This window comes from Sapajus apella, unplaced genomic scaffold (genome assembly GCF_009761245.1).
Source record: "Sapajus apella isolate SASKATOON/1434 unplaced genomic scaffold, GSC_monkey_1.0 scaffold169, whole genome shotgun sequence".
NCBI lineage: Eukaryota > Metazoa > Chordata > Mammalia > Primates > Cebidae > Sapajus > Sapajus apella.
This window is the reverse complement of record NW_022437109.1, coordinates 2,141,004-2,156,817: the sequence shown is the minus strand read 5'-3', so window position 1 is coordinate 2,156,817 and position 15,814 is coordinate 2,141,004. Positions and strand designations below refer to the sequence as shown.

The 15,814-nt window shown below is 49.1% G+C and overlaps 3 protein-coding genes and 1 pseudogene across 4 annotated transcripts; 2 read left to right on the top strand and 2 right to left on the bottom strand.

Annotated features, from left to right (window-relative positions):
• Positions 1–4: 4 nt before the first annotated feature.
• On the bottom strand, positions 5–688 carry LOC116542509 (annotated as a pseudogene). Its single transcript, XR_004265251.1, has one exon. The product of XR_004265251.1 is annotated as a histone H2B type 1-F/J/L-like (transcript).
• On the top strand, positions 503–1,232 carry LOC116542515 (histone H2A type 2-A). Its single transcript, XM_032267496.1, has one exon. It carries the CDS (start codon positions 721–723, stop codon positions 1,111–1,113), a length of 393 nt encoding a protein of 130 aa, XP_032123387.1. The 5' UTR covers positions 503–720; the 3' UTR covers positions 1,114–1,232.
• A 634-nt stretch (positions 1,233–1,866) lies between these two features.
• LOC116542514 (histone H3-like) lies at positions 1,867–2,679 on the top strand. Its single transcript, XM_032267495.1, has one exon. The coding sequence runs from the start codon at positions 2,014–2,016 to the stop codon at positions 2,557–2,559; it is 546 nt and encodes a 181-aa protein (XP_032123386.1). The 5' UTR covers positions 1,867–2,013; the 3' UTR covers positions 2,560–2,679.
• Positions 2,680–8,435: 5,756 nt separating this feature from the next.
• Positions 8,436–10,716, bottom strand: LOC116542519 (histone H4). Its single transcript, XM_032267500.1, has one exon. The coding sequence runs from the start codon at positions 9,351–9,353 to the stop codon at positions 9,042–9,044; it is 312 nt and encodes a 103-aa protein (XP_032123391.1). The 5' UTR covers positions 9,354–10,716; the 3' UTR covers positions 8,436–9,041.
• Positions 10,717–15,814: the final 5,098 nt, after the last annotated feature.

Sequence of the window (15,814 nt, the reverse complement as noted above, 5' to 3'; positions counted from 1 at the left end):
CACACTTGGAGCTGGCGTACTCGGTGAGCGCCTTGGTGCCCTCGGACACGCCGTGCTTGGCCAGCGGGCCGGGCAGCAGCAAGCCCTCGGCGGTCTGGATCTCGCGCGATGTGACGGTGGAGCCCTTGTTGTAGTGCGCCGGGCAAGGACGCCTCCGACGCGATGCGCTCAGAGATGTCGTTGAGGAAAGAGTTCAAGATGCCCACGGCCTGGGACGAGATGCCGGTGTCGGGCGGACCCACACGGAGCAGCTCTCCCTGCGGCTGCGCTTGCGCTTCTTGCGGTCCTTCTTCTGCACTTTGGTGACCTTGGGAGGCGGGGCGGACTTTGCAGGCTCGGGCACGGCCCGACGCACTGGCGACACAGCCCCCCAAGGACGCAAGCACCGCCGCGCCGCGGGACCGGGTTCCACCGGAAGCCACGATGCACTTGCACTTAGGGAGCCTTGAGCGCACATGAAAGCTCCCAAGACGCTGCGTTGTGCTTCGCGAGTTTTCCGCGGCGCCCAACGCCAGGGAGACGAGATTATGTAAATGAGTGGATTCTGGCGGAGCTGTCCTATTGGCCATTTGCGCAAACTGTGCTTGAGCCAATCAAAGTGCTCCATGGACAATCGCCGTTCTGTGTATAAAAGGGTGAGGCGGCGGCACATTCGGCGACTTTCCCGGTCGCTAGACAAGAGGTTTTTCTCAGTGAGTACCGTCGGCTGCTGTCGCTGTCATGTCTGGTCGTGGCAAGCAAGGAGGCAAGGCCCGCGCCAAGGCTAAGTCGCGCTCGTCCCGCGCCGGCCTGCAGTTCCCGGTGGGGCGAGTGCACCGCCTGCTCCGCAAGGGCAACTACGCAGAGCGGGTGGGGGCCGGCGCGCCCGTCTACATGGCGGCGGTCCTCGAGTACCTGACCGCCGAGATCCTGGAGCTGGCGGGCAACGCGGCTCGGGACAACAAGAAGACGCGCATCATCCCCCGTCACCTCCAGCTGGCCATCCGCAACGACGAGGAACTGAACAAGCTGCTGGGCAAAGTCACCATCGCCCAGGGCGGCGTGTTGCCCAACATCCAGGCCGTGCTGCTGCCTAAGAAGACGGAGAGTCACCACAAGGCAAAGGGCAAGTGAGGCTGGCGTCCGGAAGCGCAGCCCGGCCCGCGTCTCGAAGGGGCATCTGTGAACTCAAAAGGCTCTTTTCAGAGCCACCCACGTTTTCAAATAAAAGAGTTGTTAACGACGGCTAGGTACTCGATGGAGCCTTTCTCAGTAGCAAACGGCCAACCTGGGGGTGAGCGTGCGGGGGTCTCGGGTGTGCCGTGTTGCATCTCGTCCCCCCGTCCTGGGGCTTCCCGGCGCAGGTGGAGGCACCAAACGTCCCGGGCGCCGCGGTCCACTACAGTAACAAATACCAGCGCCTGGGGCGCTACCCACCGCGCTTAAGTTGTGTGCAAAGCGCGCGCTTCCCCGTTCTCCGCGGAGCCACGGCCGGGCACTTAGACATCCTCAAGCATTAGCGGGACGTGCTCCTCGCCCCCACCCCCATGCGGAGGGCCCTGAGTGGCTAGCGCTCGCCATCGTGGCCGAGCTGGGTCTTGGCTTTACTGAGCTGACCTAGTCTTGGTTTCCATTTTTGGTTTCCAAGCGGAGAGTACCGGCCTCGGAGGCGGAATCCTGCGCCCTGGGGACGGACACCTCTCCCACCCAAAAGGCACCCGACAGTCGAAAAGTCATCCGCCGAGTAGTGACTTGGGGCGGGGGGTGGAAACGGAAGAAGGTTCCCTGCAGGAGCTGCAGGGCGCAGAAAGAAAGGGGGCCATCGCTGGCAGCCAGCGCGTTCTAAAGAAGCGAAGAGCGTAGAGGCAACAATCTAACAAGCTGCAATGGAAAACTTTCACCCCGAAGGCAAGAGGAAGAACGCTTGCGAAACTGTGGGCCAACTGGAAAGTAGAAAGCCAGGCGGGTGGGTGGGATTAAGGAGGACTCCGCCCGAGCCAACCGGTGACGCGAAGGCGGGTGACGTCGCAGCCAATGGACAGCCAGCGCGGGATTTTCAATTATTGCTCCGCCCAATCGCGAAAAGACTGTGCCTATAAAGGCAGCTGCCGCGGGGCTGGGAGCCTGTTTCTCTCCCCGCGGCTGCCTAAGTTTGTGTTTTGGTTCGCTATGGCCCGTACTAAGCAGACTGCCCGTAAGTCGACCGGCGGCAAGGCCCCGAGGAAGCAGCTGGCCACCAAGGCGGCCCGCAAGAGCGCGCCGGCCACGGGCGGGGTGAAGAAGCCGCACCGCTACCGTCCGGGCACCGTGGCCCTGCGCGAGATCAGGCGCTACCAAAAGTCCACGGAGCTGCTGATCCGCAAGCTGCCGTTCCAGCGGCTGGTGCGCGAGATCGCGCAGGACTTTAAGACGGACCTGCGCTTCCAGAGCTCGGCCGTGATGGCGCTGCAGGAGGCCAGCGAGGCCTACCTGGTGGGGCTGTTCGAAGACACGAACCTGTGCGCCATCCACGCCAAGCGCGTGACCATCATGCCCAAGGACATCCAGCTGGCCCGCCGCATCCGCGGGGAGCGGGCTTAAGTGCGCGCTCGGGTCGGAGGTTCCATCATATCCAAAAGGCTCTTTTCAGAGCCACCCACAGCAGCACTTGGAAGAGGCTGTACCGCTTGCCCTCGGTGCTCCTCCAGCATTAAGGCCGGGGAGAGCATTTCCAGCTAGGTTGCCAAAAAGGACGCAGGGTCGATGTCAAGTTGGGTGCCCTGGCTGCAGTGCCATTTTGAGCTTTGCCAATCAACTTAGGTCAGTTATCTTGGCAGGGCAACTTAGGTCAGTTATCTTGGCAGGGCGGCGACCGCTTTCCTTGGCGCCACCGGCCCACGCCGTTTCGCTCCTGGGCGTCGGCTTCTGGCTTTGGCGGCCCGGCTCTTCCCGCGCTTGACAGGGACCCAGCGTTGTATGGGTAGCGGCGAAAGGAGAGGGGCTTCGGGCCCGCGTCCAGGGGACACTCGGGGACAGCGCCTGGCCTTTGCGGAGGTGGAGTGCTACATGACCGGCTTCGCGCCCAAACCCACCTCGCCCAGTGGGCGCTGCCGGCTGGCTACGGAGGGAATTCGCCACCTCGGCCTCGCTGGGGTTCTGGGGGCAAACGTGCAGAGAACTGTGCTGGGGTGCCAGTCGGGTGTCGGTGAGGCCCGCACCATCTCCACCAGTACAGTGGTGACCCCAATATCCTGCCCGTAAGCCAGAATTTCCGGGGGAACGGGGTGCAGGCGGGCTTTTGTCAATCTGAGTTTAACCTTCTGAAGAGATCCTGTCCTGATCTCTACAGTCTGTGTGTGAGAGAGTGAGTGAAATGGTCTCACTAATCAATCTGGAGTGTAGTAACACAATCAAAGCTCACTGCAGTTTTGGACTCGGCTCAGCGATTCTCCCACCTCAGCCATCTGAGTAGCTGGGACTACAGGCATACATTACGGTGACTGGGTTAGTTTTAAAATTTTTTTTGTAGAGACAAGGTCTCACTTCATTGCCCAGGCTGGTCTTGAAGTCCTGGGCTCAAGCCATCCCGCCTTGGCCTCCCAAAATGCTGGGATTATAAACGTGAGCCACCGTGCCTGGCTACACCAATGTTTCTGCCTGGCAGATGGGTCCCTCTGGATGGATACTAGGCACTTCAAACCCAGCTTATTTCCAGAACCTCATGCATCATCTCACTTTCCAAACCGATTTGTTTCTTTCCACATTCTTCATCTTCGTGGAACACACCTTCATTACCTCCATCTCTACTGGTCAGGTGTCCTTTCCTCTCGTCCTCTGTCCAAATCCCGTGAGTTCCAAATGTTACTAAATCTACCTTCTGACTTTCAATTATATCGCCTTTTCTCCATCCTCCCATGACCATACCTCAATGGAAGCCCTCACCAGCTCTGATCTAGTAGGTTAGATAGTCAGGCTGGTCTTTCTGTCCTGCCACTGAGCTTCCACTCTATGAGAGCTATCTTTAAAAAAATGAGGGTTTTGTTTTTGTTTGCTTTTTGTTGTTTTGAGCCTCTCACTTTCATGCTTAAAATTTTTCTACGACCTTCCCATTCCCTTCAGGATGAAGTTAACATTCCTTTGCATGGCAATTCCGTCTGTAAAATGGGGTAGCAGTAACTTGCTCATAGTTTTGTTGGAAATAGTAAAAGTGACAATTTCTGTAAAGTACCTAGCACAAGCCATGTGCAGTGGCTCATGCCTATAATCCCGGTGACTCAGGAGGCTGAGGCAAGAGGACTGCTAGAGGCCAGGAGTTTGAGGCTATGGTGAGCTGTGACCCTGTTAACACACTTCAGCCTCAGTGACAGCAGAGAGACCCCATGTCTTAGGGGAAAAAAAAAAAAAAAAAGACCTTGCACAGAATTTGGTCCAGAATAAGCACCCCATTAATTTTTGCTACTCTATTAGCAGTTACTAATTTAGAAAAACTCAAAGTATCACACATCTAGTTCCTCATGTTTCCCAAAGCCTTCTCAGGTTTCAGATGTTTTTGCAGCTGAACAAGAATGTTCTAGCCCCACACGGCATCTGCAATCTCCAAGCATACAATATCTTCACACATTCTGTTTCTGTCCAGAATGTCTTCCCCTTCTCTGTGACCCTAAAAACCCCCATTCTTCAAGAGTCAGCCCTGTGAGCTTCCCTTGCTCTTCTTTGCCCTCATCTCTTTGGGCCCGCCTTGCTTCTGCCCTCTCATATCCTAATACCCCTTCCCTTCCTTACCTGGTCACCTTAAGTACACTGAAACCGGGTCTCAAAAGAAAAAAAAAAACACACGAAAACTACATTGAGTGGGAAACGGGATAAATACATCACCTTTGGTTTCTATATCACTTCATGGCCCCATTTTTTTTTCACATAGAACTTTTCATTTGATCCCTAAAATGATCCTGTGACAAAGGCAGGAATGTTCAGTAATTGGCCAGGTACAGTGGCTCATGCCTGTAATCCCATCACTTTGGGAGGCCGAGGCAGGCTGATCACATGAGGTCAGGAGTGCGAGACAAGCCTAGCCAATGTAGTGAAACCTGGTCTCTACTAAAAATATACAAACTAGCTGGGCTCTGCTAGCTAGGTGGTGGTCACCTGTAATTCCAGCTACTTGGGAGGCTGAGGCAGGAGAATCACTTGAACCCAGGAGGCAGAAGTTGCAGTCAGCTGAGATGGCACCATTATACTCCAGCCTGGGTGACAACAGCAAGATTCCATCTTGAAAAAATAAAATTCTCAGTAACACTAAAGATGTGAAAATTTAACTTTGACAAAGGTAGGATTTCTCATGGTTTGTATACTTCAGATTACCTACCTACCTAACTTCTGATCATTTGGGGAAAATTATATTCACGCTTATTTTAAGAAAAGCAAATTATTAGAAACGTTCAATGAAGATAAACACTTATAAATAATTCTTAAATTTTTGCGAGCATTTTCCCTGACAATTATCTATATATTTATATGTATTTATGTGTACTGGTAACATTCTGCATAAATTTCAGTTCACTTCCTTTGGCTCTAGCAAGGAACTAACATGTACATCACTGGCTAGAGTATGAAGTACAGAGTAAGAGGTTACAACGAGAATAAGAATGTAGTCAAAGATGAGCTAGTCAGAGAGGTAAGGAGCGGGTAAAGGGAAGAAGGACTTCAAATCGGTCCATGGTGAAGTCTGATGAGCCAGTGGGACATGCAAGTACCTCTGTGACCGTGGTAATGGGAGTAGACCCACAGACTGGACTTTATAATCATTTGTATATATCTGAGTGGAAGTCCTGAATCCATCTAGGGAGGGAAGGAGGTGGCAGCCAGGAGGTGGCAGCCAGAAGCTGGCTCATGGAGAGCACCTGGGCTACCGAAGGATTGAAATGGGAAGGAAAGTATTTTGGGAGCAAATCAGAGAGAAATTATATGCCTTGCTGTTATCAATGGCTACAGATAGCATTATATCCTTCACTGTTACAGATGGTTCAAAAAAAGGGGCTTTTATTAATGTAAAACCATACATAGCTGCGTTTCTGTGACTTGGCAATGTTCAGGGGCTGACAGCTGATAGAGGATTTAGCCATGTCTATACCATAATAGTATGTGGTGGACTTGGCATGGTGGGAGCAAGGGCGAGTACTAACATCACTATAAAGAGGATGTATACAATGACGTGCAATGGTAAAGGACAAGACATTGGAGAAATCTTGGAAGAAAAAAGAAAACACATCCATTAATTACGAACTTAAGTACTATTAGAAGTACAAACTGATATTTAGTAAAACAAGCTGGCTATGTTTTTCATTCATTCATCTTTTCTGTTCGCCCCAAATTCTTTGAAGAAACAAAGGCTGTTTTACCTTTTTCCATCTATGTTTTTTTGCTACAAGAAATGTATCAGGATCAAATGTATGGTTTCTTTTCCGTCAAACAAAGCAAATTTTAACATTTGGGAAACATCTGGGCCACATATGTTGATTCTAAATCCTTTTTCATTAAAACAAAAACTGTTTAAAAGAGAGAAAAGAGGCCAGGTGCAGTGATCCCAGCACTTTGGGAGGCTAAGGCAGATAGATCACCTGAGGTCAGGAGTTTGAGACAGCCTGACCAACATGACAAAACCTCGGCTCTACTAAACCTACAAAAATGAGCCCAGCATAGTGGTGGCACCTGTAATCCCAGCTACTTGGGAGGGTGAGGCTGGAAAATCGCTTGAACCCAGGAGGTGGAGGTTGCAGTGAGCCAAGATTCCACCACTGCACTCCAGCCTGGGTGACAGAGTGAGACTCCATCTCAAAACAAAAGAAAAAAAAAAAAAAAAAAAAAGAAGAGCTGTTATCTACATCAGTGGTTTTCAAACTTTAATGTGTATCAGAATCACCTGGAGGGCTTTTTTAAAGTACCAGTTACACGGTCTCATCCCTCAGTGTCTCATTCAGTGGGGTCCAAGATTTTTTATCCCAGGTGATCAATACTGCTAGATGAGAGGCTACACTTTGAGAACATTGGATGTGTTTTCCATTGTTGGATGGATGAGAGGCTACACTAATTCAAATAATGGATGGATGTTTTCCATCCAACTCCTTTTTTCTTTGATTTCCCTTCAAATTTTATCTCCTTCTTTAGTGGATCTTGGTGAGGATCAGAATGTATTCATCAGCATTGCCTTTAACTTTAAAAATATCAGCGATATTTAAAATAGCAATGCTGGAAAGCACAGGTCAGATTTTAAAGGGAAAAAGGAAACATCAGGAGCATTAAAACCTCTATTTCTCACCTGGACAGCTTCACAAATGTTATTCTTGCCACTTCCTCCCTGCCCCTGTCCCCTTTACTATGTAGCTTATATCTCATAACGGGCCTTTTTGTTGAAAGCAGAAAATGATACTTTTCAGACAATGGGTAGATAACTGGCCAGTAGGATAGCAAGCATTCTGCTCTTTATTCAGAGACCGACACAAACCCCCCCACATCCATGGACAAGTTTTCCCTCGTTTCCCAGCAGCCAGGAACATCTGTAGCATTTCGGCTCCTATAGGATTGTCTAAATTGCTCATCATATTGAACATGTACGGCCTCTTACCCTTGGATTTGCCATTTGTTCTTAAATGCGTACTGGTATGGATTTATGTCACCTACATATTATGCATTTATTTCTCTTCTCCATTCTAATGCTAAGCTCCTGGAGGGCAAGCCTCGCATCTGCTGCTTAGCTGGCAACCGGATTGCCAAGTACCATGTTTTAAGCCTGGTTCATTCTCAATTGTTTGATAGCTGATGAGAGCAGCCACGTCTGAAGACCAATAAAGCAACTACTGGTTTGTCATTTGGGAGCTGACAGAATTTGTTCTCTCAAATACATACACTGACCAATTGCTGTAAAATCATAGGCCTAGAATGCAAAAAATAATAATAATGAATTAAATAAACTTACGGGCAATGCGATGGTTGCAAAGCTATAAATTTAGGGATTAGAAATGTGAACCCACCTTTCAATCCAAATTAGGGCAACCTAGAGGTGGTAGTGCAGAAGTGCAGAGAACAGCTTTCTGTGAGCTAGGCCATGCTGATATAGAGTAATTGTCTTTTGCCTTGTCAAGATTGAATTGTGCTTTCTGTATTTACGGTGGGCACGTTTCTGCAGGTCTCTCAGTCTAAGCTACAGCAGGCCCTAAGAGGTAGAAGTCACATACCTGGATGACCTGTTTCTTGAAGTTGCTTGAAGATCATTTCGTTGAGTCACTTTTATAGAAGGATCACATTAAAATGTCTCTGCATCTATATCCTTGCAATACCACAACTGAGACAGTCATCCCACAGGTCCTTGATTAAGTTAAGGGGACTTTTTATTGAACATAGGAAATACTTTTCAGGCACTGGGCACTAACTTGCTAGAAACATGTTTTTCAACTGTACTAAGATTGATAATTAGATCTGGTTCTGCAAACTCACGCTTTTATTTGAAGTGAGTTGAGTGTGTGTCTTAAGACACCATATAACATGAATGGACCCTTACACTAAGGCACGTAGTCCACCCGCTGGTTAGGTAGAGGGGAAAATGAAGGCCAAAAAGGTTAATTGACGAAACCTGAACGTATCAGGTGAGAGCCAGCATCTCTGTACTGAAGATCTAAGGCAGCTTTCCCCACGTTGCCTGAGCGAATAGTGAGATTACACAGCAAGTCACGTTTAAATTGCCAGTGCAAATTACATTTGTTTCCCCGTAGATGTGCCTACACTGCACAAGAGCGAAACGAAAAAGCAGCGCTGAAACCTAGAGCACATTCAACCCTTCGCATCGAAAACGGGTAAAATAAGCCCAGGCAAGCAAAAGGTCCACGACTGAAGTCCTTTAAGGCTGCGAGTTCTATGGACACCAGCTTTCTGTTAACTTCAGATGCGATTGCCGCCCCACTGGCAAAGTTACGTTCCAACATAGTTACTGTTGTACTTTACTTAGTCAAGTGCTCAGCTCCTCAGATGAGCAAGTGGTCGGCCCTAAAAAGGGCCTTTGGGATGGAAACGTGCAAAGCCGGAGCGGCGGCCTAGCCTCCAAAGCCGTACAGGGTGCGCCCCTGGCGCTTGAGCGCGTATACCACATCCATGGCCGTGACGGTCTTGCGCTTGGCGTGCTCCGTGTAGGTGACTGCGTCCCGAATCACGTTCTCCAGGAACACCTTGAGCACACCGCGGGTCTCCTCGTAAATCAGGCCAGAGATCCGCTTAACGCCGCCACGCCGAGCTAGGCGCCGGATCGCCGGCTTGGTGATGCCTTGGATGTTATCTCTCAAGACCTTGCGATGGCGCTTAGCGCCCCCTTTGCCGAGGCCTTTTCCGCCCTTTCCTCTGCCAGACATGACCGCTACAGCAGGGAAGACAGCTTCTGTCAGGGCGAGGGCCGCCTTCCCCTGATATACAAGACTATCGGACCTGATTGAAAACCGAAAGCGCGCCGGCGGGAAGCGTTCTCAATTGTCCCCGCCCTCTCGACATTTCGTCATTTCTTTGCTGTTTTCCTCTTCTTCCTTCTCAGGTCCCTCTCACTCTCACCCTTTTTTTTTCCCCCTTCATCACTACGCCATAGTCCCCGGGAGAATTCAGACCCCAACCCGCGGCGTCCGGATTCTGCGGTGGCTTTGGCCTGTGTCTGGTCTGGGGACGCCCGGAAGGCATTGCACCGGGGCTAAGGGAAAGGTCTGGAGGGAGCCCCAGGAAGAGCAAACGGAGGCCGGAGACCGGCAGGAGCGCGCCAGCTCACCATTTAATCCCGACGAACGGATTCCCAGCGTTGCTTATTTAAACTTGCAGGAGGCGCCGTTCCGACGATGAGGCGAACACTCGAGAGGCGACCTCAAGAGCAGCGGTGCCGGGGATCTGTGCGCCGGGGGACGGCGGGAGGGGGTGGCTTCGCCGTAATTCCCGGCCCTAGGCTCTGTTTTGTTGGACCGAGCCGCTCTGTTTTCGCTCACCCGGGAGAGATCCGGTCCTGGGAAAACGTCTCTGCACGGTGCCGAGCTTTCTCGTGGAGGTCAGCGAATCCCAACACGCTGTCAGTCAAAGCCGCGGTGAGAGAAGCAAAACGGTTCTCCCTTGGTATCGGAGGGGGATTGATTGGCTCCAGGGCTCTCGCTGACACCAAAGTCTGGGATGCTCAAGTCCCTTGTAGAAAATGGCGTAGGATTCGCATGTAACTGCACAACCTCCCGTGTACTGTGAATAGTCTCTAAATTACCTTATGACACCTAACCCAGTGCAAATGCTATGTAATTGTTATACTGTTTTTGTTTTTACTATCTTTTGTTGTACTGGGTTTTAAAACAATTAGTTTGTTTGGTACTTTAGATCTTGAGGAACCGGCGTCTATGGAGGGCCTGCTGCAAGCATAGGGAAGACCGAGGCATGTTCTGTGCATCCCTTTCTGCAGATCCTCTAAATCGGCCTTTGTTCTCAACCAGGAATTAGTGCCCCACTGTGTCCTTTGGAGGCCCCACATGGAGCCTGCAGTTTGCCAAATTGGGTCTTGCAAGAGGACTATCCGCTCTATACTGAGAGTTATTACCAGAAACTGCGCTATGAAATTGGTTGGGGTTCTTACGGTTAACATGTTTATTACTCTATCAGGGCCCTCTGCAAGGGAGTCTGAGAAAATGTCCTGGTTTCCGCTGAAACAATCGTGTTTTGTTGAGGATTTTTTTCCGAAGAATATTTTTAATAACTTCTGTGCCCTGTTTAATCTCTCCCTTGGCTCCACCTTCTGTATGCTCGTAAGTCTTGAATCTATATTCAGACTTCTAGACTCGAAACACGTAGGCTCACCCGGTGGCTCTTCAGTCATTTTAAGCTCAAAACTCTAAATCTCTCCAAATCAAAATGTTTTAACTTAGAATCTCCAGGGTGTGAGATTTGTTCCTCACTGGCAGTGATTTCCGTATGTCCTTTATTCCCCCTTTTTTTTTTCCCCTACTGTTAGGTAGATCTCAAATTCTAACCACTCCTTTGAGTTACTCATCTCAGAGTGCTCCCATTTATTTATTTATTTATTTATTTAGAATCAGGATCTTACTCTGTCACCCAGGCTGGAGTGCAGTGGTGCAATCTCGGTTTAAACCCCGAGTCTGTGGTATTTTGTTATAGTAGCCCTAGAAACTTACACAGGATTCATGGTCTGCCAAAGTCTCTTTCCCTGCTTAGACCCACGATGGATGGTGGGATCCTTGTGATAGGTACTCTGTGAGTTAGAAGTAGCAATGACTTAGAGCTGTTGAGTACAACACCTTTGCACCCAGTACTTCATCCACTGAATTTTGTTTTCAAAGATATACTCTGAAAATCAGAGGGTGAGCGATTCTCCAGTATCTCAGAGCCCTTAGTGGCTAAGCAGACCACTGAGCATGTAGTTTTCTAGGTCAGGGCCCTCTCCCCAAAGAATCATACTCTCTGGCTGAACTGAACCTAAATCAGGTTTAAAACTAGACGGATGCCAACCAATTTAAAATTCCAAAGATATCTAAGACCTGCCCATGGCCCTGGGATTTGAGGACAACCTGTGCATGTCATGGCTATGGCCATTCAGGAATCTCTAGCTTAGTGGGAATGTCTATGTCCTACCTTTACCCTTCTCACTCGTCCGCCCACATCTACCCCTCCTATGACAATGAAGTGCTCATTCTCCAAATTCAGCACTGTGAAAGAAGGCAGAGAGGAAGGTGCACTGGAGAGTCTAAGACCTGGTCTCTCTTGGCTGGTGTAGGACAGTGGAGGCCCTCACTACTTGGTCTTTTCTGGTTTACTGTCAAAGGTTGAAGCTGGGGCCTTGACCGCCTCCTGTTCTCTGTTCCCAGGCCACTACACAATAGAGGCTCTGGGCTTTGACCCTGGAAAGGTTCCATGGGTCCTCCCCTCAGCCCAACTGAGCCCCCTGCCCTCACATTGGGTGAGGAAAGGATACGCAGTGCGAACAGGTATATAAACACTCGCTGTGAGGAAGTGCAGCCTGTCTGACCCAATTGCTCTCACCCAACCTAAGATCAAGCCATGGCAGGACACTGTTTCCTTACCTATCAGCAACTATCTTGGGGATTTCCCCACAGGGCCAGGGCAACAGAATCTGGTTCTGACTGTGACCACGGACTGGAAGGGCCATAAGGAATTCTCCAGTGCCGATGGGGTTTCCGAAACTGTCACAGAGTTTAGTAACAGCTTTGACACCTTTTGGTAATAGGACAAAGTTAACACTGCTGCCACTATTCTGCAAAGGCCAAACTTCCTAGGCCCCTTAGGAAACTTTTGGTTTGGGAAACTGGGGCAAAGTAGTACACAATTTTTTCATGTCAATATCAAAATGTAATCATTTCAGATGCACAGAGTTCCCCACTTTCAGATTAGTCTTAAAGAAAAGAAAACTGGCTGGGCGCAGTGGCTCATGCCTGTAATTCCAGCACTTTGGGAGGCTGGGCTGGGTGGATCACCTGAGGTCAGGAGTTCGAGACCAGCCTGGCCAACATGGCAAAACTTCATCTCTACTAAAAGTACAAATAATAATAATAATCAGGTGTGGCAGGCACCTGTAATCCCAGCTACTCAGGGGGCTAAGGCAGGAGAATCACTTGAACCCAGGAGGTGGAGGTTACCGTGAGCTGAGATAGCACCATTGCACTCCAGCCTGTGCCACAAAAATGAGACTCCATCTCAAAAAAAAATCAAGTACAGAGCAATGCACATTCTCTTGAAAATTCTCATGATGTCCAGCCTGGTTCCAGGGAAAGCCTGCCCTGAAACTGGTATTATTACTTAGACTTTGGGTCCTTCGATCAGAGTTCATGATGTCCTCAGCTAAGTCAGTGCTAGAAGTGGACAGAAATGAAGTGATGCATGTGAGAAAATTGTAGAATAGCCGGGCGCGGTGACTCACGCCTGTAATCCTAGCACTTTGGGAGGCCGAGGTGGGTGGATCACCTGAGGTCAGGAGTTCGAGACCAGCCTGGCCATCATGGTGAAACCCCATCTTAAAAAAAAAAAAAAAAGAAAGAAAATCGTAGAATGTAGATTTAATAAGATTTGGTGTTTTGAAGCTGGACGCAATGGCTCATGCCTGTAATCCCAGCACTTTGGGAGGCCGAGGCGGGCCGATCACATGAGGTCAGGAGTTCAAGACCAGCCTGATCAAAACAGTGAAAACCCCCCTCTACTAAAAATACAAAAATTAGCTGGGCATGGTGGCGTGTACCTGTAGTCCCAGCTACTCAGGGGGCTGAGGCAGGAGAATTGTTAGAACCAGGGAGGTGGAGGTTGCAGTGAGCCAAGATCACGCCACTGCACTCCAGCCTGGGCAACAGAGCAAGACTTCATCAAGAAAAGAAAAAGATTTGGTGATTTAGGAATTTGGAAAATGCATGCAGTAAAGGAGCTTCTGGCCGGAGGAGCTATGGGGTTGATGTTAGATTTCAGTACCATGGAGAATGCAGAGATAAGAAAATGCTTTTGTTTTTGTTTTTTTGAGACAGATTCTCTCTCTGTTGCCCAGGCTGGAGTGCAGTGGTGCCGATCTCTGCTCACTGCAACCTCTGCCTCCCAGGTTCAAGCAATTCTCCTGCCTCAGCCTCCCAAATAGCTGGGATTACAGGCACCCACCACCACACACAGCTAATTTTTTTTGAGGGGGGGGTTGTTGTTGTTTTTTGTTTTTGAGATGGAGTCTCGCTCTGTCGTCCAGGCTAGAGTACAGTGGCACGATCTCAGCTCACTGCAACCTCCATTTCCTGGGTTCAAGCAATTCTCCTGCCTCAGCCTCCTGAGTAGCTGGGACTACAGGCGGATGCCACCACGCCTGGCTAATTTTTTGTATTTTTAGTATAGATGGGATTTCACTGCGTTAGCCAGGATGGTATCGATCTCCTGACCTCATGATCTGCCCACCTTGGCCTCCCAAAGTACTGGGATTGCAGGTGTGAGCCACCATGCCAGGCCTAATTTTTTTGTATTTTTAGTAGAGATGGGATTTCACCATGTTATTCAGGCTGGTCTCAAACTACTGACCTCAAGTGATTCACACGCCTCAGCGTCCCAAAGTGCTGGGATTACAGGCATGAGCCACCACGTCCAGCTAATTTTTATATTTTTAGTACAGACGAGGTTTCACCATGTTTGGCCAGGGTAGTCTCAATCTCCTGACCTCGTGATTCACCCACCTCAGCCTCGGAGCTGGGATTACAAGTGTCAGCCACAACCCTCAGCCTTAATTTTTAAAATACAGATTAAATGGAGGGAAAATAAGAAATAAAGTAAGATATAAAACACAGTATCACTAACATGCACTTCGAGAAGCAGAAATTCACTAGGACTGAGGAAGTAAAACCCTGTTCTGCTCCACCTGTCCTGTGAGGCTGCACTAACAGAGATAAAGGTAGCCTCAGAAATCACAGGAAACATTCTTTCTCCCGAGGGCATGATGCAGCTGTAAAATCTCTGAGTAGCCACTCCTTTCTTATTCACTGAGAAATCTTGTACTCTAAAAATCACAGACTACTGAACTTGGGCTTCTTGAAACCATATCAGTAAGAAGGAAGCACCCCCCTCCTGCCTGGAGGACCTAAGTCACCTTGACACAAAAAACCAGCAGCAATTTTCAACACAGGTACAAAGCTTCAAATACGGAGTTTCCAAACACAGCATTCCACCTCTCTCTCAACTTTGTAGTTTCCAAGGAAACAAGACCCTGGATCCACTTCGAAGTCCCATCCCATGCCTACCCTTTCACACAGCCCTGTTTTGCTTTGAGCCTGTGAAAACTACACTCTTCCCCCAAAATCAATGATAACTCGAATTTTCCTTTTGTTTGGTGAGCTCCACCCCCACACCATCCTGCCACCAGTTTATCTGTTGTGTGTTCTCTCTCATTGTAACAAGTCAATAAACCTGGCTTAGACTAAGTAGTGGTCTCGGGCTAATTGAGATACTGAGTTTTTACTTTGAATTAATATAATTCATTTCAGCATTCCTGTATTGTCAAAAGCTTTTTGTTTTGTCTTGTTTTGTTTTGTTTTTGAGACAGGGTCTCTGTCGCCCAGGCCAGAGTGCAGTGGTGTGATCGTAACTCACTGCAGCCTCAATCTCCCAGGCTCAAGCAATCCTCCCACCTCAGCCACCCAAGTAGCTCAGACTACAGGCATGGACCACCACCACGCCCAGGTAATTTTTATATTTTTTGTAGAGACAGGGTTTCGTCATGTTGCCAGGCTGGTCTCCAACTCCCAACAAGTTATCTGCCTGCCTCAGGCTCCCAAACTGCTAGGATCACAAGCACGGGCCACTGCATCCCAGCTGTTGGTTATTTCTAATCTTTTACATTACTATAAATGCTGCATCAACATCTTACTTCTTTGATATTAATAGTGTAGTGTAGTAACTAAAGAAAGACCCTGGAGTTGAAATCTGGTTTTGCCACTTACTGACTGTGTGACTACGAGAAAGTTACTCATCTTTCTGTGTTTCCTCCATCTCCCAATCTGTAAATGGAAATTCTTAGACTACCTACTTGATGGGGTTATTGTCAGGATAAAATGAGTTAATACGTGTAAAGTGTTTAAAACATTGTTGGCACCAAGAAAGAGTATGTAAGTGTTACAGAAAATACATATATAGGCTGGGCGTGGTAGCTCACGCCTGTAATCCTAGCACTTTGGGAGGCCGAGGAGGGTGGATTGCCTGAGGTCAGGAGTTCAAGAGCAGCCCGGACAACACAGTGAAACCCCATCTCTTCTAAAATACAAAAAATTAGCTGAGCATGGCAGTGTGCACCTGTAATCCCAGCTACTCAGGA

Coding starts and splice junctions, on each gene's coding strand:
- LOC116542519 (XM_032267500.1), bottom strand. CDS start 9,353: ATGTCTGGCAGAGGAAAGGGCGGAAAAGGCCTCGGCAAAGGGGGCGCT.
- LOC116542514 (XM_032267495.1), top strand. CDS start 2,014: ATGGACAGCCAGCGCGGGATTTTCAATTATTGCTCCGCCCAATCGCGA.
- LOC116542515 (XM_032267496.1), top strand. CDS start 721: ATGTCTGGTCGTGGCAAGCAAGGAGGCAAGGCCCGCGCCAAGGCTAAG.